The sequence below is a fragment of the Ranitomeya imitator genome, chromosome 8, assembly GCF_032444005.1.
Source record: "Ranitomeya imitator isolate aRanImi1 chromosome 8, aRanImi1.pri, whole genome shotgun sequence".
Taxonomy (NCBI): domain Eukaryota; kingdom Metazoa; phylum Chordata; class Amphibia; order Anura; family Dendrobatidae; genus Ranitomeya; species Ranitomeya imitator.
Window position 1 is genome coordinate 62885381 of NC_091289.1, and position 19538 is coordinate 62904918.

Below are 19538 nucleotides of genomic sequence, written 5' to 3' on the forward strand. Positions count from 1 at the left end.
CTTTCAATCTGTTGCTCCCTGACTGAAAAATTACTGTTTTATAAATTATATCAAATGAGTCTTAAAAGGGTAACTGTGCTTTCAAAGAAATTTTCTGAATAAATGGTCCTGTGTGTAAATGAGCGGTAACAATTTCTGGCCATCATGTTGTATAGTCTTTATTTTCACCAGTTTTCCCCTCAGCATGCTCTAAACTTGCAATCCAGTAAGAGCAGGAAGGAGAGAAAGTGTAGTGATCTCTCCTACATACAGTTCGGCACAGACAGGAGGTATTTTTGCTTTTCATTCGCTTTTTAGCTCAGAGATGAGCTGCAGTAACATGGAGGCCATTATACAGCAGAGCTGAGCGGTCTTGATCTGAATGAAGCTTTGATGCGAGGTAAAGCACTTATTATAGAATCACGCACAATATCTTTCTCTCTTCCCCGCTGATCACTTCTCCTCTCCATAGAGGATAATGGACTGTCTGTGACCACTTCAGGAGGAAGGCGAGAGTGGAAGAAGTTTCTGATAAGTGGGGAAGAAAGAAGATTCCTCTGATAAGATGCATTACAATCACCTTTACTATTGATTAATGTAGTTTGTTGAAGGTACAGCTCCTCTTCCGCAACAGATCATGTAGAGGGGCTGGGCGAGACGAACTGGCAAATTAAGATTTCGAACAGCCGAGGATTCTGGCTGTGGCTCTCAAAGAACACAGGAACACTTCACCAAGTCAAACATTTCCAAGCATGGGGGAGTCAGGAGAGATCGTGGTTGGCTAGACAAACATATATGAGGTTCTTTGTACTGCGTACTCATGCTGCTGCTCCAAAGCCATCAGTTAAAATGTCTGATTCTATGATGCCCTTGCTTACTTTATTTCCATTTACCCATGAAAATGATTTCCATTATTTCCAGAAAATTTGTAATAACCAGGACATTCGTTATCAGTAATTATCATGCATGCACCATTCAATAAGATGTTAGTGATAGTGTTGGTGTGTAGAAGAACAGAAGTTTGGCTTACTGACTGCACCGCACTGGTCTAGTCCTAGCCCTTTCCTATTCCCCAATATACTCTTTGACTCCAAGTCAAACTTTCCTTGCAGGGGGACAGGAGGAAGACAATGGTTTTCCTTATGATTCTTTACACTGGCCAATCCTGGTTGTTAGCCCAACAACAACAAAATACATAAACATGAAAAATTATTCCAGAAGTTTATTACAATACATAAGCTTTTCCACAAAAGTCATCAGAATTGTTAAATTAATATATACTTATACAAAATAGATAAGCAAAAAGCACTTTGTACCGCCCATCCCCCCCCCTCACCCCCTTAAGTCGGAGAAAATGTGAAGGCTGCAAACAGGTTCCTTAATCTTCAGGTGTTAGTCCACCAGGACAGAAGACCTAGTCCAGGCTCACTTATGGAACCCTAAGAAAGTGTGAAAGAATTGTCAAGATTTAGAATTAGAATTGCATTACGATAAAAAAGTCAAATGAATAATGTGACACCTCCATACCAAAACGTTATGTAAGCAGAATAAGACACGGTCAAAATATCACTAAGCACATACGCAAAGACACCTTCATGCAAATTTTGTGATATTTCAGTTTCTTTTTTTAATAAATTTGCAAACATTTCTACATCTCTGTTTTCTTCAGTGAAGATGGGGTGCTGAGTGTACATTAATGAGAAAAAATGTACTTTTTTGAATTTACCAAATGGCTGCAATGAAACAAAGAGTGAAAAATTTAAAGGTGTATGAATACTTTCCGTACCCACTGTATGATTTTGTGCACTCAGAGCCATTTTTGTTTTTCTGCCCTTTATTGATTCAACCCTTTACTGACATGTGGGGTAATGGAACATCAAATTCCGGTTGTCAGTGTATGGGAGCAGGCTCAGGAAGTGAGCCCGCACTTTACTTAGGACATAACTAATGGCAGACAGCCGACATCTTGCTGTAACAGCAAACTAAGCGATATCCAATCGCTGCTGATTAACCATTTCAATCAATGACAACAGTATTTAAATTGTGCGATAATGTTTGTGTGTGCACTGGCTCCAATTGGCATGTCTCTCCGTAACGCAAATGCAATGGTAGGTGGCCGATAGGTTGGCATAGCAGCCGAGGGACTGCTGAAGGCCACTGCAAACGCCATATTTGTTATTTGGAAACTGATGGCATCACGCTACTTAAAATGTCCTTTCTACATATCTATTTTTACACTCCAATCACTTTTGTAATTAGCTTTATTATACAATACACTTCTGTCATCTAGCTAATCCCTAAAGGTGTTTTTTTTTCTATTTAACATCCTGAGGCGTTTTGTTTGGGAGGAGTCTCAAACATGACATCCCAGGAGGCTGCACTCACTCCTTGCAGCGTCTAAGGCCCCTCCTGGAATAGGATGTCATCAGTGGGGTGGCACTGCAGTCATTTATTCGTTTCTTACATCGCTGCCCTCTGAAGATGTCCTGGATCCATGGTAATAGAAGCTGTGGGAAAAGAGAGCGCAGCGCCAGCAGCCTTCTTGTGTCCTTGTCTCCACAGCTTCTGTGAAACAAGACATCATCAGGGGTCGGCGAGAGAAGCAGTGATTGACACAAGTGTCACCCCTCAGACTATCATTGCCCTCAAAGGAATCACCATCAGGGGATCGGTGCTGGTGTCAGTCACTACTTCTATCACTGTCCCAATGATTCGTTTGAAGATAATGAAGCAGTGGGGCAGCGTTGGTATCACTCACTGCTTTATCACCGCCCCCTGATGATTCATTTGAGGGCACTAGTGTCACTCATTGCTTCTATCTCCGCCCCCTTGACAATGTCTTGTTTCACAGTTAGAAGCAGCAGCGGTGGAGACAGAATCCATGAGAGAGGCGAGTGCAGCACCTGCACTCTGCTTCTATCATTATGTTTTCAGGACTTCTTCAGAGGGTGGCAATCTAAGAAACTGTAGTAAGTAGCTGCAGCGCTGACCCTCGTGATATCCTGTTCCAAATGGGTGAGAGACGCTGCCGAGAAGTGAGTGCAGCCCCATCCTCCTGTGACAACCTGTTTGAGACACCTCTCAAATAAAACGTCACAAGAATTAAAAAAAACAAACACATGTAGGTGTTAGAAATGTAGGGTATTGTATAATAAAAAAAAATTAAAAAGTGGTAAGGGAGTAAAAATAGATATTCATAAAGGACATTTTAGGCACTGGACCAACCCTTTCATTATATCCATGCTGTCCCATCTTACCACTAATGTGTATGGTGCTTCTTTGCGTTGTGGCTCCTCTGTAGCTGTGGAGGAGGAGGACTCAGTAGTACTTGGTCCAGTTGGAGAAGTGTCTATAAAGGTTTCATCTACAACACGGAACCTGATATCTTCACCAATATCCATGTACAGGTCATGAGCTCCTTCGTCAGTTTCATATTCCCATACCCAGACTTGTTCTGCTTCATCACTGGAGTAAACATGTAATGGAAAAACACCGGCCTATCTTTAAACATTTTAAAGGGTCTTTCCATAATCTGGTTGCCCAAGATTGGAAACAATATGGACGATTTATTCCATAAACTGTGCCAAACTCATACACAGATTGTTGATGCTTTTGTAGCGGAATCCTATTCACTTCAATGGAGAGGTACTCCTGTACCAGGACAATATTTTTCCATTCTTTTTTATTTTTTTGCTATAAGTTCATTTGGATTACATTTTAGCAACAGTTACAACATACTACTAACCAATAAATTAGTCTGCAGCTGTCATTACAGAACGGTCACTGCCAGCTCATGTAAATCTAGTGCATGTGCGCCGCTCATTTTGGCAGCATCAGTGCGTCTCTGAAGCCGCGTGTACGCTTCCCGGCTTTAGAGACGCAGTGTGGATGACTGGAAGTTCTGAAGATGGCTTCCAGTCACGTGCGGTATGCCTCTGAAGCCAGGAAGCGCACACGCAGTTCCACAGACGCAGTGACGCTGTCGGAATGAGCGGTGCACATGCGCTAGATTTGTATGAGCTGTTGATGGCGCAGTTTGTGCAAGTTACGGTACAGGCCCACAGGGGTGTGATAACATGGAAAGGAGGCTGGCTAGTCTGGGGCAACTAGCGTCCCATTGACTAGTCAGAGCCCTCATTACCATAGGTAACATCTCATTATAAATGTTTTTTATAGCATTTATTTGACTGTTTTACGTTATACAGTGCTGGTTAGGGATGGAGTTTAATCATTAGTGATGAGCGAATGTACTCGTTGCTCGGGTTTTACAGAGCACACTCGGGTGATCTCCGAGTATTTGTTAGTGTTCGGAGATTTAGTTTTCGTCACCTCGGCTGAATGATTTACGGCTGGTAGACAGGCTGAGTACATGTGGGAATACCCTAGCAACCAGGCAACCCCCACATGTACTCAGCCTGGATAGTAGCCATAAATCATTCAGCTGAGGTGACGAAAACTAAGTCTCCGAACACTTACAAATACTAGGAGACCACCAGAGCATGTTCTGGAAACCTGACCGCTTCCCTTTATGTTTAGAATGGTAAAGGAAGCTATGTATTGTCTAAGCAGTCACCGCAACACTTAGCCAGAAAAGGAAACGGGAGGAAAATGGGGGACAAGAGAAGACAAAGATTTTAGTCAGTGATAATACATCATGCAGCAAGATCCCCACACTACTTTTATCCTGGGTGCACACAATCCAGAAGTAGCAGCGCATGTTCTCTGCGTCCAAACCGCTGCCGTCTATTGAACACAGATTTAGCGCATCCAACACATTCTATTGGTGAAGTTTCTCATACGGAGACAACCATTTCCCTACGAGAAATAGACATGCTGCGGTCTGGAATGACGCGCCGCATGTCAGTCTCCGCAGGTGAGCTGCAGGTGACTATGGACGCATACTGGACATGGTGTTATTAGAAATCCCATCCACTATGCTGTCACATCTGGCCGCTGCGGGCTTGACGCTGCAAAAATACACAGCATCAAACCCGCAGCAACTCCGGATCGTGGGCATATACCCTAAATGGTGGCTGCTGGGAGTGAGCAAGTTTTAAATCCATGTTCATACATAAACATATGGCCACACAGCTTGTAGCACTGGTGTGGAGAAGAACCCAAAGGCCATGTGCTATAGCACAAATGATTGCTAGTTAAAGGGGTTCTCTGATACCTGTAATGCGCTTTATGAATATTTATCTTTAAAGTACCAATCCAGCATTTTTTTTTCCAGCGCTGAAATGGTGCTTTTAATGTATGGTCCCTGACCTGAGTATTATACTCCTCTGCCACTATCTTCACCTTTTTTCAGTGCCGCTTCTGTCCTCTGGCGCCAACTAGTGATTGTAACTTCTGACTGGTCGGAAGTCAGAAGTTATATCACAAGCTCTCAATGCAAGTCTATAAGAGCTAGAACAAGGCCAGGACGAGGCTATCATAGACCTGTATGGAGTTGGGACCTCCGGCTTGCTCCATTAAACACCAGAGCAATACGGCAGACAAACTGCTGGAGACCAACAGGAGAAGCGGCAACAGAAGGTGAAGATGGCGGTGGGTAAGTATGAGAGTAGGGCAGGGAACTTAGATTAGGAACACCACTCCAGCACTGTATTAAAAAAAAAAAAAAACAACAATTCTGAAGTGGTGCTTGAAGCCCTAACCCCTTTTGAAATCGGCTTTATTCTAACATCCCCTACTATTCTTCTTACCCTGCTAAACCCTGTGTGTCCCTTTTCCCCTCCTTTACTTCCTGTGATGTTTAGTTTGAGGGGAGTCTCAAAAGGGATGTCATAGGAGGATAGCCATACAGTCACGTCTCCACAGCTTTTACCACCCCAACCGAGACAGGACGTCACCAGTGGAAGGCGCTGCCGTCACTTACCACAGCTTTTGGCATCACTGAATTGTCAACAGGGCGCGGCGATAGAAGCAGTGTGAGTGACAGCAGTGTCGCCCCAGAGCATCTATTACTGCTCTGAAACGAATAGTTATCAGTGGATGGTGATAGAAGTAGTGAAACAGCAGCACCAGCCCCGATGAGGATTCATTTCAGAGCGGTGAAATAAGTTGTGGGGCAGAGTTACTGTCTCTCACATTGCTTTTCCCACTGCCCCACTAATGATTCCTTTCAGAGAAACTGGTAGTGGTGTCCGAAGAAGGGAGCAGGTTTTACAGCCATTGTTTTTCTGTGTGGATTTCTCAGTAAGGAACCATCCTTTTTTTTTTCCTGCAACACAGATTTAAAAACGCAGGCTGTGTAGAACAATCATTTGTATTTTCTATTGCAGATTTCACCCGGATTTTGCTGCAGAATATGTAGAAAGATCTACATGAAAATCAAACAAGCAAACTATTGTTAACATTCACTAATAACGCCAACAATATACCGTAATTGCATTCATATACATCAAGCAACTGATAGCTTAAAAAAGGATACAATTTTGCAGGCTGCTGCAAGGACTCAGGAGGTATAATGATATCATCAAAAAAGCCAAGCGAAACTGAGGAGAAATCAGAATGAATTACTGCCCAGAAAGACACAAAATAAGGCAGATGCCAAGTGCAACAACAGGTCAATGCTTCCTTCCAAGATAAAAAAAGCATTTATTCAGAGGACCAAATGTTTATAGAAAGCATCCAGTTGTCACAGATTTACTGCTACTACATTAAAATGCTATTTTAGCCTTTTTAGATACCCCAATTCCAGAGATGTATCACTTGCTGGGCTGCTTGATGTCATTTTGATACAATCAGTTTAATCTGCTGCAGATCTAGCAGTGCTCTAAATGCTGCGCTCTGTATGCTGCGCTCTGTATGCTGCGCTCTGTATTGCTCTGCCCACACCACTGACTAGCAGCTTCATGTGTAATGTGTGCACTGTGTATGGGCAGGAAGCTGCCAATCAGTGATAGGGAGGGGAGATACAGAGCTCATGCATATGCAGGACGACACGGCAGCAGGACTAGTCCCCTAGTGATAATCTCCTGCTGTTAAAACAAAGATTGTATCAAAACTACGGCAAGCAGCACAGTAAGTGATACATCGCTGGAATCAGGGTTACTGCCCCTACATCATACTGATCTCAGATTAGGTGACAAAAACCTGTTGACAGACTCCCTTTAAAACTTGTGCACGCCACCTGAAATGTTAGTTCGCTAAGTCTCTAGAGTGTTTAGCCCCTGATTAGTTTGAGGGTCCATCAGTAAGCAGCCAGGCATTCGGGCGCTATTTTCCTTAGGACTGGATTTCCATATTTGAAATATCTTGGTGAAATTAGATGATAGCAGGAAAGAGTCATGGGGAAAAGCCAAGGTGAGAATCCAAACCACAGATTTTTAGTGACGTTACACTCCATTATGATCAGATTCATATATACGGGAATCCAGCCAGAGCCATTCCCTTGTGTAGAGCAGCTGGAGGAACTAAGAAACTACACGGCCTCCCTCCGACATGCACAAAACCCCAGATATACTGCTGAGTGTAGGCACGGTATAAGGCCGGGATCACACATGCGAGAAACACGTCCGCGTCTCGCATGTGAAATCCAAGCTCTGGCGCCGGCACTTGGGAGCGGAGCGTGCGGCCGCATAGCAACACATGGAGCTGCACGCTCCGCTCTGGAGTGCCGGTGCTAGAGCTTGGATTTCACATGCGAGACACGGACGTGTTTCTCGCATGTGTGATCCCGGCCTAAGTGTGAGCTTAGCCCACATCAGTTCTACAGCTTGTTACCCCACAAATATGCCTTCATTAACTATGGGATCACCCATTCTGGAAAATTTGCTCTTCACATTCATGAATCAAATGTAATTTTGATCTCAAAACTTCTACTCTGATCTGCAATGGTGGCGCAAGTAAACATTGACTAAATGTGCGTTTGGGTGCTTTCACCTTGTTTTCAGGCACCCGTTCAGTGGCTGCGCTGGGACTTACATCCACCTCCCCCAGCAAAATGGGGTTCGGATGTATGCGCCAAAGGGGCCATAGACTATAATGGAGCATGCATATACCCCTCCTGGCACTCTGCTGTAGTAGACTGCATCTGGTGTGACTGCCTCCAGTAGGTGTACACGGCCAAAAACGATGCACGACAGCGCACACGGTCACTCTGTCTGCACCAGTATAGTCTATGGCCCAGTTAGCGCATATCTCCAAAACCCATTTTGTGGGGGGGTTCGAATGTAAGCTTCGACGGGGCCACCGAACGGGTGCTTGAAGACAATATGAAAGGAACCAAACACACAGTTAATCCTGAAAATGTCAACTTACCACCACAGCTGCAGACCCTTAATGATTAATCATTAACCCTTAATTAATGTTTTTATTCAATGGGACGGGAGAATATTGTACTGGGACTTTTTTCTGCTAAAAAACAACAACAACAAAAAAACAGCAGATGAAAAAAGAAAAAAGCTATTCAGGGGTATATTCTCCCCTTCTCTTCTGCCATATGTCCAGTAACCTATCCTTTGGATGTGAACACAGCCTTAATTAAAGCCTCAAACATTTTTTTAAGGTTTGTACTTTGCTGTTAAAAATGTGTCACCATTCATAGAGCCAAAGATCTCTCCAATGCGTCAACATAGCAAGAGGACGGTACGGGACTGGACATCAATCATCTACAAAGGGAAAAGACTTCAACTTGCCGATGTGAAAAGTGGGAGACTTTCCCTGTTTAATGAACGTCATGATATATTGTGTGAAGGCAGATCCGTCACGTACGCACATTGTCAGAACCTTTACATGGGGTGTGCCTCCCTTCACATGACTGTACAGGAGATACTGGATCTCAGTGTATCGGAGTCATTAAACCGGGGCATGAACCGTGTTGCTTGGAACATTCTCAGAATACGAGTTATTTTTCAAGCAGCCCGATGATACACTTTACAGTGGTGAATAATTATAATCATGGCCACCGGATTATTAGGGGCCTCTACATACGGGCTGTGATCCATAATGATGGTCCGTCACTCACCGTGAACTCCCTCAGGACTGCAGCCTTTGATTTTTCCCATTAGGATCTCATCCAGGAATGGATGGAAGACAACATATCGGAAATGGACTAAAAGGTGAAAGCAAGAAAATCAGGACAAAGGAAAATCAAAGGAATTACCCATGGTGACCAATCATGTCTTAGCAATCAGTTAAAGCGAATCTGTCACCAGGTTTTTGCCACCTAATCTGACAGCAGCATAACGTAGTGACAGAAACCTTGATTCCAGCAATGTATTACTTTCTAGGCTGCTTGATGCAGTTTAGATAAAACAGTGATTTTATTAGCAGGAGATTATCATTAGAGGAATAGTAAACCTGCTGCCAGGTGGTCCTCCATATTCATGAGCCCTGTGTAACCCCCCCCCCGCCCCCTCTACTGATTGGCAGCTTTCTGTGGGTACATTGTGCATAGGCAGAAAGCTGCCAATCAGTGGTCAGGAAGGGTTATACAGGGCTCAGCATTCAGAAGACTGCTAGATATGCAGCAGAGAAAACAGTGATTTCAACAAAACTATAGCAAGCAACCCAGTAAGTGAAACACCACTGGAATCAGTGTCTCTGCCCCTACATTATACTGCTCTAAGATGGGATAGCAAAAATCTGGTGACCCATTCCTTTTAAAATAAGAGCATTTGAAAACGAGAGCTGGGATCTAATTGGTTGCTACAGGAAATACATGCCCCCAAGTTTCCCACCAGAACAAATAACTGCTAATTATCCATTATAAAATACTTTTTTAAAAACATATTCACAGTTTAGGTAACAGAAACAAGCAACAAATCCATAAGGAGACAGATACGTACAGAGAATCAATGTAATGGAAGCATTCCTCATATAGAGAATGGTATAGTTACTAGGTGTGGTCTCCCATATACAACATACATCACATACTTACTGGGTAGATGACAAAGGTATGATTGCTGAACTACTGAGGACCCCCTCGCAGATCCAGGGAGCTAGTGAGCATGTGCAGCCAGGGCTGTGGAGTCGGTGTCATGGAAATTGAGGAGTCGGAGGTTTAGCTTCCTGACTCCACAGCCCTGTGTGCAGCCATTAATGCTCTCTAGCACCTCATTCACACACGGTACGTGGGAACCCTGTTTTCGGGATCGATCGGTTATATATGCAGTTTATTAGCGGAATACATAGTATTGCACAGTCATGTAAGGTTATACAGCAGTGGTCCCCAATCGGCAGGAGCTACTTTCAAATGCAAAAGATGGTATGGAACCCCAGTCTATGGAGAGAAGGTGGTGAGGAGCAGAGTGAGGAGCCGAGTGAAAGACGAGCACATACAGCAACCCATGTGTAGGAATCATTCATGTCTGGGAGACATCACGACAGCTACACTTTACCTACTAGCTCAGAGACAACTGAAAATAAAAAGTTCCCAGAGAAAAACTAGTGAAGAACGCAGGATACAACTTGTATAATGGAGAATAAGCCATTTTCCTCTTGTACCAGTGACTACAAATATACTTTATAAGGGCCCTGTCCTGAAGATACATTCTCAGCGAATAGAAACCTTCTGGAAGCCTCTTTGAAAACCCTTGAATAACACTTGTTTATGGCAATTTATACTTAACCCCTTCCTGACTTCCACGGTGCGTGCCAAGTGCTGATGACACCGTAAAACAAAAATCACCAGAACTGCCATTCATCAGCCGCCAAAACATTGTACCCCAAAAGGGTAACACTACAAATGTCAGCTGGACACGTGAAAAAGCAAGTCCTGAACCGCTGCTTCAATGGAAGAAGAAAAAGAAAAAATGTATGGCTCTCAGAAAATGGCTGCACAAACTATTCTTAACAAATTTTTAATGTTTTTTTTTCACTACATAAATAAAAAAATTCCTGATAAGTTCGGTTTTCGTATGCGCCTAAAGAAGGAACCTGCACAATGAATGCAGTAAAAATAAACTCTGAAACGTTATGGTGGAATTTCATTTTTTATTTTTGTTTTATTTTTACGTGGCTCTCTGAAGGGGAGGAGAAACGCGTAAAAATAAAAATCAGATGTGACAATAAGCCGTTGCACGACGGTGTTTCTCTCTGCGGAAGTGGTGCTGGGTAGGCTACAGAGATAATGTTTCTAGAGTTTTGTCAAAGGGATTGTCCACTACTAGGACATTTAAACTAGATGTTCGGTCCTGATAAAATATTACAGCCTATACTCTCCTCCCGTGCCGGCGCCATTCCAGCACTCGCTCTCCCCGGGCTGTCGTGCGGTGGAATGACGTGTGCTGCCCGGCGTCACCATCTCCGTCTTCAGACAAGCTGAACATGAAGGGGAAGCCAGGGCTGCAGCTCATCCCGGACTGTCTCTTCTTGGTTAGTTTGTCTGAAAAAAAAAGAACAGAAATATAACATGTAGGACTAACCTTTGGTGTGAGAAGCTCCATCACCAGGAAAAATGTAGGAGTCCTCCAACTTCGTGATATCATACAGGCAAATGCAGAGGCCCACATTATACACCACCTGGTTGAAAAGAGTAGGTCATGTAAAACAAGCAACTTTTCAATTTATCACTTATTAAAAACTAGAAGGTGGCCCGATTCTAATGCATCGGGTATTCTAGAATATGTATGTAGTTTATTTATGAAGTTTTCAGAATAATGAAATTTATACACAGGATTCGGACGGCCGGGCACGACCAATTAGCGAAGCGTGGTTCAAATTCTGGCCAATTCGCGGGCAGACTGCGCCTGTCGCTGATTGTTCGCGGCCGGGCGTGACCAATCAGTGAAGCCAGGGCCTGCTCCAGGTTTTTGAGGGCCCCGGGCGAAAGAGTCTCAATGGGCCCCCCTCTTTAACAGATACCACGATTCATGATGCACAGATACAGCAGAGAAATATAGCACAGCCAAGTAGTACTTAACACACCCCGCGTAGAATATAACACAGCCCATGTAGTATATAACATAGCCACATAGTATATTGCCCAGCCACATAGTATATACCACAGCCCACGTAGTAAATAGCACAGACACGTAGTATGTTGTCCAGCCACGTAGTATATTGCCCAGCCACATAGTATATTGCCCAGCCACATAGTATATTGCTCAGCCACATAGTATATTGCCCAGCCACGTAGTATATTGCTCAGCCACGTAGTATATTGCCCAGCCATGTAGTATATTGCCCAGCCACGTAGGATATTGCTCAGCCACGTAGGATATTGCCCAGCCACGTAGTATATAGCACAGCCCACATAGTTTGTAGCACAGCCCACATAGTATATAGCACAGTCCACATAGTATATAGCAGTATATAGCACAGCCCATAGTATATAGCACAGCCCACATAGTATATAGCAGTATATAGCACAGCCCACATAGTATATAGCACAGCCTACATAGTATATAGCACAGCCTACATAGTATATAGCACAGCCTACATAGTATATAGCACAGAGATGTAGTATATTGCAGTATATAGCACAGCCCACGTAGTATCTAACACAGCCTACGTAGTATATAGCAATGTGGGCACCATATCCCTGTTAAAAAAAAAAGAATTAAAATAAAAAAGTTATACAGTTATATGAAAAAGTTTGCGCACCCCTATTAACCTTAAGCGTAATGTTTTATAAAAATTGTTTTTTTTGCAACAGCTATTTCAGTTTCATATATCTAATAACTGTTGGACACAGTAATCTTTCTGCCTTGAAATGAGGTTTATTGTACTAACAGAAAATGTGCAATCTGCATTCAAACAAAATTTGACAGGTGCATAAGTATGGGCACCCTTATAATTTACTCCTACCTACTTTTTATTGACTTACTAAAGCACTTTTTTTAGTTTTCTAACCTCATTGAGCTTTAAAATTCATAGCCAGGTGTATGCAATCATGAGAAAAGCTACTTAAAGTGGCCACTTGCAAGTTGTTCTCCTGATTGAATCTCCTCTGAAGAGTGGCATCATGGGCTCCTCAAAACAACTGTCTAATGATCTGAAAACAAAAATTATTCAACATAGTTGTTCAGGGGAAGGATACAAAAAGCGGTCTCAGAGATTTCCACTGTGAGGAACATAGTAAGGAAATGGAAGAACACAGGTACAGTTCTTGTTAAGGCCAGAAGTGGCAGGCCAAGAAAAACATCAGAAAGGCAGAGAAGAAGAATGGTGAGATCAGTCAAGGACAATCCTCAGACCACCTCCAGAGAGCTGCAGCATCAACTTGCTGCAGATGGTGTCACTGTGCATCGGTCAACTATACAACGCACTTTGCACAAGGAGAAGCTGTATGGGAGAGTGATGCGAAAGAAGCCGTTTCTGCAAGCACGCCACAAACAGAGTCGGCTGAGGTATGTAAAGGCACATTTGGAGAAGCCAATTTCTTTTTGGAAGAAGGTCCTGTGGACTGATGAAACCAAGATTGAGTTGTTTGATCATACAAAAAGGCGTTATGCATGGCGGCCAAAAAACACAGCATTCCAAGAAAAACACTTGCTACCCATAGTAAAATTTGGTGGAAGTTCCATCATGCTTTGGGGCTGTGTGGCCAATGCCGGCATCGGGAATCTTGTTAAAGTTGAGGGACGCATGGATTCCTCTCAGTATCAGCAGATTCTTGACAATAATGTTCATGAATCAGTGACAAAGTTGAAGTTACGCAGGGGATGGATCTTTCAGCAAGACAATGATCCAAAACACCGCTCCAAATCTACTCAGGTATTCATGCAGAGGAACAATTACACTGTTCTGGAATGGCCATCCCAGTCCCCAGACCTGAATATCATTGAACATCTGTGGGATCATTTGAAGAGGGCTGTCCATGCTCAGAAACCATCAAACTTAACTGAACTGGAGTTGTTTTGTAAAGAGGAATGGTCAAAAATACCTTCATCCAGGATCCAGGAACTCATTAAAAGCTACAGGAAGCGACTAGAGGCTGTTATTTTTGCAAAAGGAGGATCTACTAAATATTTTCTGGTGGGGTGCCCATACTTATGCACCTGTCAAATTTTGTTTGAATGCAGATTGCACATTTTCTGTTAGTACAGTGTTTTTCAACCAGTGTGCCGCGGCACACTAGTGTGCCGCGACACATGGTCGGGTGTGCCGCGGGGAACGGGGGGTCAGCTGTTCTCTGTGCCGACTGTCAAGCTGACAGCCGGCACAGAGAAGCTGCAGCGCGCCGGCTCCCGGAGATCAATTGTACTCGCAGACATCTACCAGCTGCGAGTACAATTGAGGCTCTGACCGCTGGGTCAGAGCGACGCCAGCAGCGTGATCAAGTCATGTGATCACGCTGCTGACGTCACTATCCGGCGCGCAGGAGACAGAAGACACTTGGTGGTAAGTGCTCCTGTGCTGTGGAGCTGAAGACACCGAAGATTCAGCGTGGGGTGGGTTTATGGGGAGTATGTGGGGGGATTTATTAAGTGTGTGGGGGGATTTATTAAGTGTGTGGGGGGATTTATTCAGTGTGTGGGGGGGATTTATTCAGTGTGGGGGGGGATTTATTCAGTGTGGGGGGGGGAGATTTATTCAGTGTGTGGGGGGATTTATTCAGTGTGTGGGGGGGATTTATTCAGTGTGGGGGGGATTTATTCAGTGTGTGGGGGGGATTTATTCAGTGTGTGGGGGATTTATTCAGTGTGTGGGGGGATTTATTCAGTGTGTGGGGGGATTTATTCAGTGTGTTGGGGGGATTTATTCAGTGTGTGGGGGGATTTATTCTGTGGGGGGGATTTATTCAGTGTGTGGGGGGATTTATTCAGTGTGTGGGGGGGATTTATTCAGTGTGTGTGGGGGGGATTTATTCAGTGTGTGGGGGGATTTATTCAGTGTGTGGGGGGGATTTATTCAGTGTGTGGGGGGGATTTATTCAGTGTGTGGGGGGGATTTATTCAGTGTGTGGGGGGGATTTATTCAGTGTGTACGTGGGGGGGGGGAGCTGGAATTTATTTAGCATGTGTGGGGCAGGGTGCATTTATTCTGTGTGGAAGGGGATGGATTTATTCTATCGGAAGGGGAGTGGATATATTCTGTGGGGGCGAGTGGGGAGATGGGGGTGGACACAGTAGCGAGGGGAAAAATGTGTGCTGACAGTACTGGGAGCAACGGTGATGGGATGTGTGAGGACAGTATGGGGAGTCGGGGGAATGTGTGAGGGGGGAATGTGTGAGGAGGAAATATGGAGAGAGCAAAGGGGTATGTTAGCAGGGGGGGATGTACAGGAGGAGGCTATTAGAAATGTGTGCAGACAGTATGGGGGGATGAAAGTGTGAGTGGACACATAATAGATACTGAGTAGTGTGAGGGTAACAGCCAGGAGGAGACAGTATGCCAAGCAGGAGGAGTGTAATGAAGGGGCACAGTAGAGAGACTGGGCTCTCTATGAGGGACACCGTATGAGAAGGCAGTGTGAAGTATAGAAAAGAGAGAGAGGGCAGTGTGGATGGCATGTACCATAAGAGGGACAGTGAGGGTCATATTATGTGTTGGGAATAAAGTGAGGGGCAATTATTTACTCAGGGGCTCAGCCTAGGGCAGATATTGTTATTCCGGAGCATTATAATAACACTGCTATCTTTAAGGGTGTTGTGTCGGGATGTGCTGCAGAAGACAGGAGAAGATGGAAGTCTGCAGAAACGAGCTCTGCCGGTGGATGAGAAGAGTCATCATGGCATCTGGACAAGGTGAAGATGAAAAGAAAGAGGCGACTCCACAAACAACGTCATCTATCAGGTACCTGGATGTAAATGTGTTTTTTTGTGATACTAATTCTCATTTTTATTTGTTAGGAACATTAAAGGGGATGTCCAAGGTTGTGATGAGTCTGCAGTCATACTATGTGACTGCAGACTTCTGAATTCTCACAGTGCACACTGCTATCATAATTCTCTGATGTTGGTGATTTACATACATGCGGTCACGTGCTGACTAGACATGTGTGGCCTCATTCAATGAAAATGAATTGACTGAGGCCGGACACGTCTAGTTAGAATGTGGCCAGAAGTATCCAAATCACATACTTGTGCTGTCATGACCGTCCACTCTGGCCACCGGCAAGGGAGAATCCTGAAAGTGTGCAGTGCTTGCGCTGTGAGAATTCAGAAGCCTGCAGTCACATAGAATGACTGCAGACTTTCATCTCAAACCTGGACGCACCATTTTGTGCCATTTTGGTTGGTGGTGTGCCTCGGGATTTTTTAAGTATAAAAAGTGTGCCGCGGCTCAAAAAAGGTTGAAAATCACTGTGTTAGTACAATAAACCTCATTTCAAGGCAGAAACATTACTGTGTCCAACAGTTATTAGATATATGAAACTGAAATAGCGGTTGCAAAAAAAAACAATTTTTATAAAACATTAAGCATAAGATTAATAGGGGTGCCCAAACTTTTTCATATAACTGTATACTCACCCTACGTCGGCCCCCCGGATCCAGCCAAGGCGTTTACCGATGCTCCTCGCGACGCTCCGGTCCCAAGAGTGCATTGCGGTCTCGCGAGATGATGACATAGCGGTCTCATACGCAGCATCAATAGTAAAAAGTTGGTCACACAGGGTTAATAGCTGCGTTACCAGAGTGAGTTACACCGCACTCCGGTAACGCTGGCATTAACCCTGTGTGAGGGCTGACTGGAGGGGAGTATGGAGCGGGCACTGACTGCGGGGAGGAAAGAGCAGCCATTTTGCCGCCGGACTGTGCCCGTCGCTGATTGGTCGTGGCAATGGTCGTGGGCGTTTTGCGACTTGGATTTCCATGACAGACAGAGGCCACGACCAATGAATATCCGTGACAGACAGACAGACAGAAAGACAGACAGACGGAAGTGACCCTTAGACAATTATATAGTAGATTATATATTTTTACTATTGATGCTGCATAGGCAGCATCAATAGTAAAAAGTTTGTCACATAGGGTTAATAGCAGCGTTAACACACTGTGTTACACTGCGTTATGCCACGGTGTAACGCAGTCGCTTTAAAGGACTGCTACAACACTATGTGGGCAGCGGGCGATGACTGGGGGGAGAAGGGGTTGGGGAGTATAGAGGGGCACTGAGTGAGGGAGGAGGGAGCGGCCATTTCGCAGCCGGACTGTGCCCGTCGCTCCCAAGAGTGCATTGCGGTCTCGCGAGATGATGACGTAGCAGTCTCGCGAGACCGCTACGTCATCATCTCGCGAGACCGCAATGCATGGACCACAGCGTCGTGAGGAGCGGAAAAGGCCTGGGCTGGATCCGGAAGGTGACTAATGATTTTTTATTATTTTTAACATTAGATCTTTTTACTATTGATGCTGCATAGGCAGCATCAATAGTAAAAAGTTGGTCACACAGGGTTAATAGCAGCGTTAAAGCGTTAACGGAGTGCGTTACACCGCGGCATAATGCGGTCCGTTAACGATGCCATTAACCCTGTGTGAGTGCTGACTGGAGGGGAGTATAGAGGGGGCACTGACTGCGGGGAGTAAGGAGCGGCCATTTTGCTGCTGGACTGTGCCCGTCGCTGATTGGTCGTGGCTGTTTTGCTGCGACCAATCAGCGACTTGGGATTTCCGTGACAGACAGAAAGACAGACAGAAAGACGGAAGTGATCCTTAGACAATTATATAGTAGATCCTCTCAAGAACTAAGATTTTTAAACAAGACCCTTCACCAAATGTTCCTGTCTATCTGTAGATGAGCACTCATACTTACAGTTTCATGTAAAAGTTTGGGCACATCTTGTCAAAATCACTGCTCTTGTGAACAGTTAAGCAAGTTGAAGCTGTGCTGCCCCTCCCCCCACACAACTCATACAGGAGGTTAGACCAGGAGACCAGGGCTGTGGCATTACATCTCACACACTGAGAAACCAGCTCTAAGCTGTGGCGGGGGCGTGTTCTTTCTATTCAGTGTTAGCGCTTATGATTGGTCAGCATCATACAGGGGGGGGGGGAAGAAGAAGTACATGCCCCCAGCAAGAACATAAAATTAACTCCTTATGGGCCAAATACTTTGAATGATAATATATGCGCAATAGAGAGGCAAAAAAATTAAGAAAAAAGGTTTTGTTTTACTCCAAACTGCAGTTACTATTACAAGAGGTGTACAGTTCAACATTAAAAATTTGATAAAACCTCCTCTAGTTTACTGCTCGTTGCCTAAATTTCAATTCTGAGGTCAAGTGTCTCTGGTATTAGGAATGTAAATGTGGCTGAAATAGATTGCAGGCACCATGTCTCATTAACTGAGCCCCAGAGGTACCAAAAAAACAGAAGAAACCCGCACAAGTGACCCCATTTTGAAAACTAAACCCATCAAGGGTGTTGAGCTTGTTGAACCCATAAGTACTTCACAAAAATTTTTAAAATGTGGATTTGAGAGTGAAAATTAAGTTTTTTCTGCTAAAATGTTGTTTTAGCCCCAAATTTGTAATTTTCACAATAGATTATAGGAAAAAACAGACCCCAAAAATTGTTACACAATTTATTCTGAACACAAAGATACCCCATATGTGGTCAATATCGGCTGTATGGGCGCATGGCAGGGCTCAGAAAGGAAAGAGCGCCATTTGATTTTTGAAGCGTAAATTTGTCTGGAATAGATTGGGAACACCATCTTGCATTAGCAGAGCCCCTGACATGCTAAAAAAGCAGAAACCCCCCCACAAGTGACCCCATTTTTTAAACTAGACCTCTCAAGGCGTTCATTTAAGGATGTACAGAGCATTTTTAACCTACATGTAATTCACAAAACTTTAACATCTAGATGTGAAAAAAAAAAAATCCCACTAAAATATTGTTTTAGCACCAAATTTATATTTACTTGAGGGATAGTAGGAGAATTTGGACCCCACAATTTATGTAATATTTACTGAAGCTGGCAGTGCCCCATATGTGGCAATACACTACTGTCTGAGCCCACGGCAGGGATTGGATAGGAAGGAGCACTACTTGGCAGATGCCGTCTGAATAGATTGTGCTCAATCAGCTGAACCCCTGAGGTGCCAGAACACCAGTAACACCCCACAAGTGACCCCATATAGCGAACTTGACTTTTAAAGGAATTCTTCTAGGGGTGAGGTGAGTATTTTGAACCTATAATGCCTCACAGAATTTTATAATATTGGGAAATGGAAATATGACATTTTAGTGGTAAAAATGCACCGTATATTTCAGATTATAAGACGCACCCCAAATTTTGAGGAGAAAAATGGGATTTTTTTTTTGTTTATTTTAATTAAACGGTGGTGCTTCTTATAATCCATCAGTCTTATTGCTTACCGGGGGTGGTGGCTGCGGTGAAGCGGGGTCCCAGGGTCGCTGCTGGAGGAGGCAGGAGTGGGGTGATGCTGCAGGTCGCAGGCTGGGATGAGGGGGTGTTCCGATGTGTGGTGCGCCGCTTCGGGTGTCCGGTTATGCTGCTGGTTTCCGGTGCTGCGGCTGTCTGGTGCTGCTGTGGCTGTCTCCGGTGGTGCTGCTCATCTCCTGAGATCTTGGTGCCGAGCTCTCTATCTGCGAATGCGCCTCCCCCCCGGTGGCCATTTTCTCGGAGTCCACCGCATAGGAAACCATGGAACTGCGGGGGGCTTTGCCTCTCACAAAATGTCGGCAGAGCCCTCGCAG

General features: G+C 44.4%; 1 protein-coding gene across 1 annotated transcript in view; it reads right to left on the reverse strand.

Moving 5' to 3' along the window:
• Positions 1-1183: 1183 nt before the first annotated feature.
• Positions 1184-19538, reverse strand: part of POLR3H (RNA polymerase III subunit H) — a 36860-nt gene continuing 18505 nt past the window's right edge. Inside the window, exons 3-7 of the mRNA XM_069737029.1 lie at positions 11355-11451; positions 8954-9040; positions 6416-6479; positions 3237-3444; positions 1184-1418 (exon numbers count right to left, since the gene is read on the reverse strand). Coding sequence (XP_069593130.1) covers positions 1365-1418; positions 3237-3444; positions 6416-6479; positions 8954-9040; positions 11355-11451 — 510 coding nt within the window. The 3' untranslated portion in view covers positions 1184-1364. The remainder of the gene's footprint in view (positions 1419-3236; positions 3445-6415; positions 6480-8953; positions 9041-11354; positions 11452-19538) is intronic.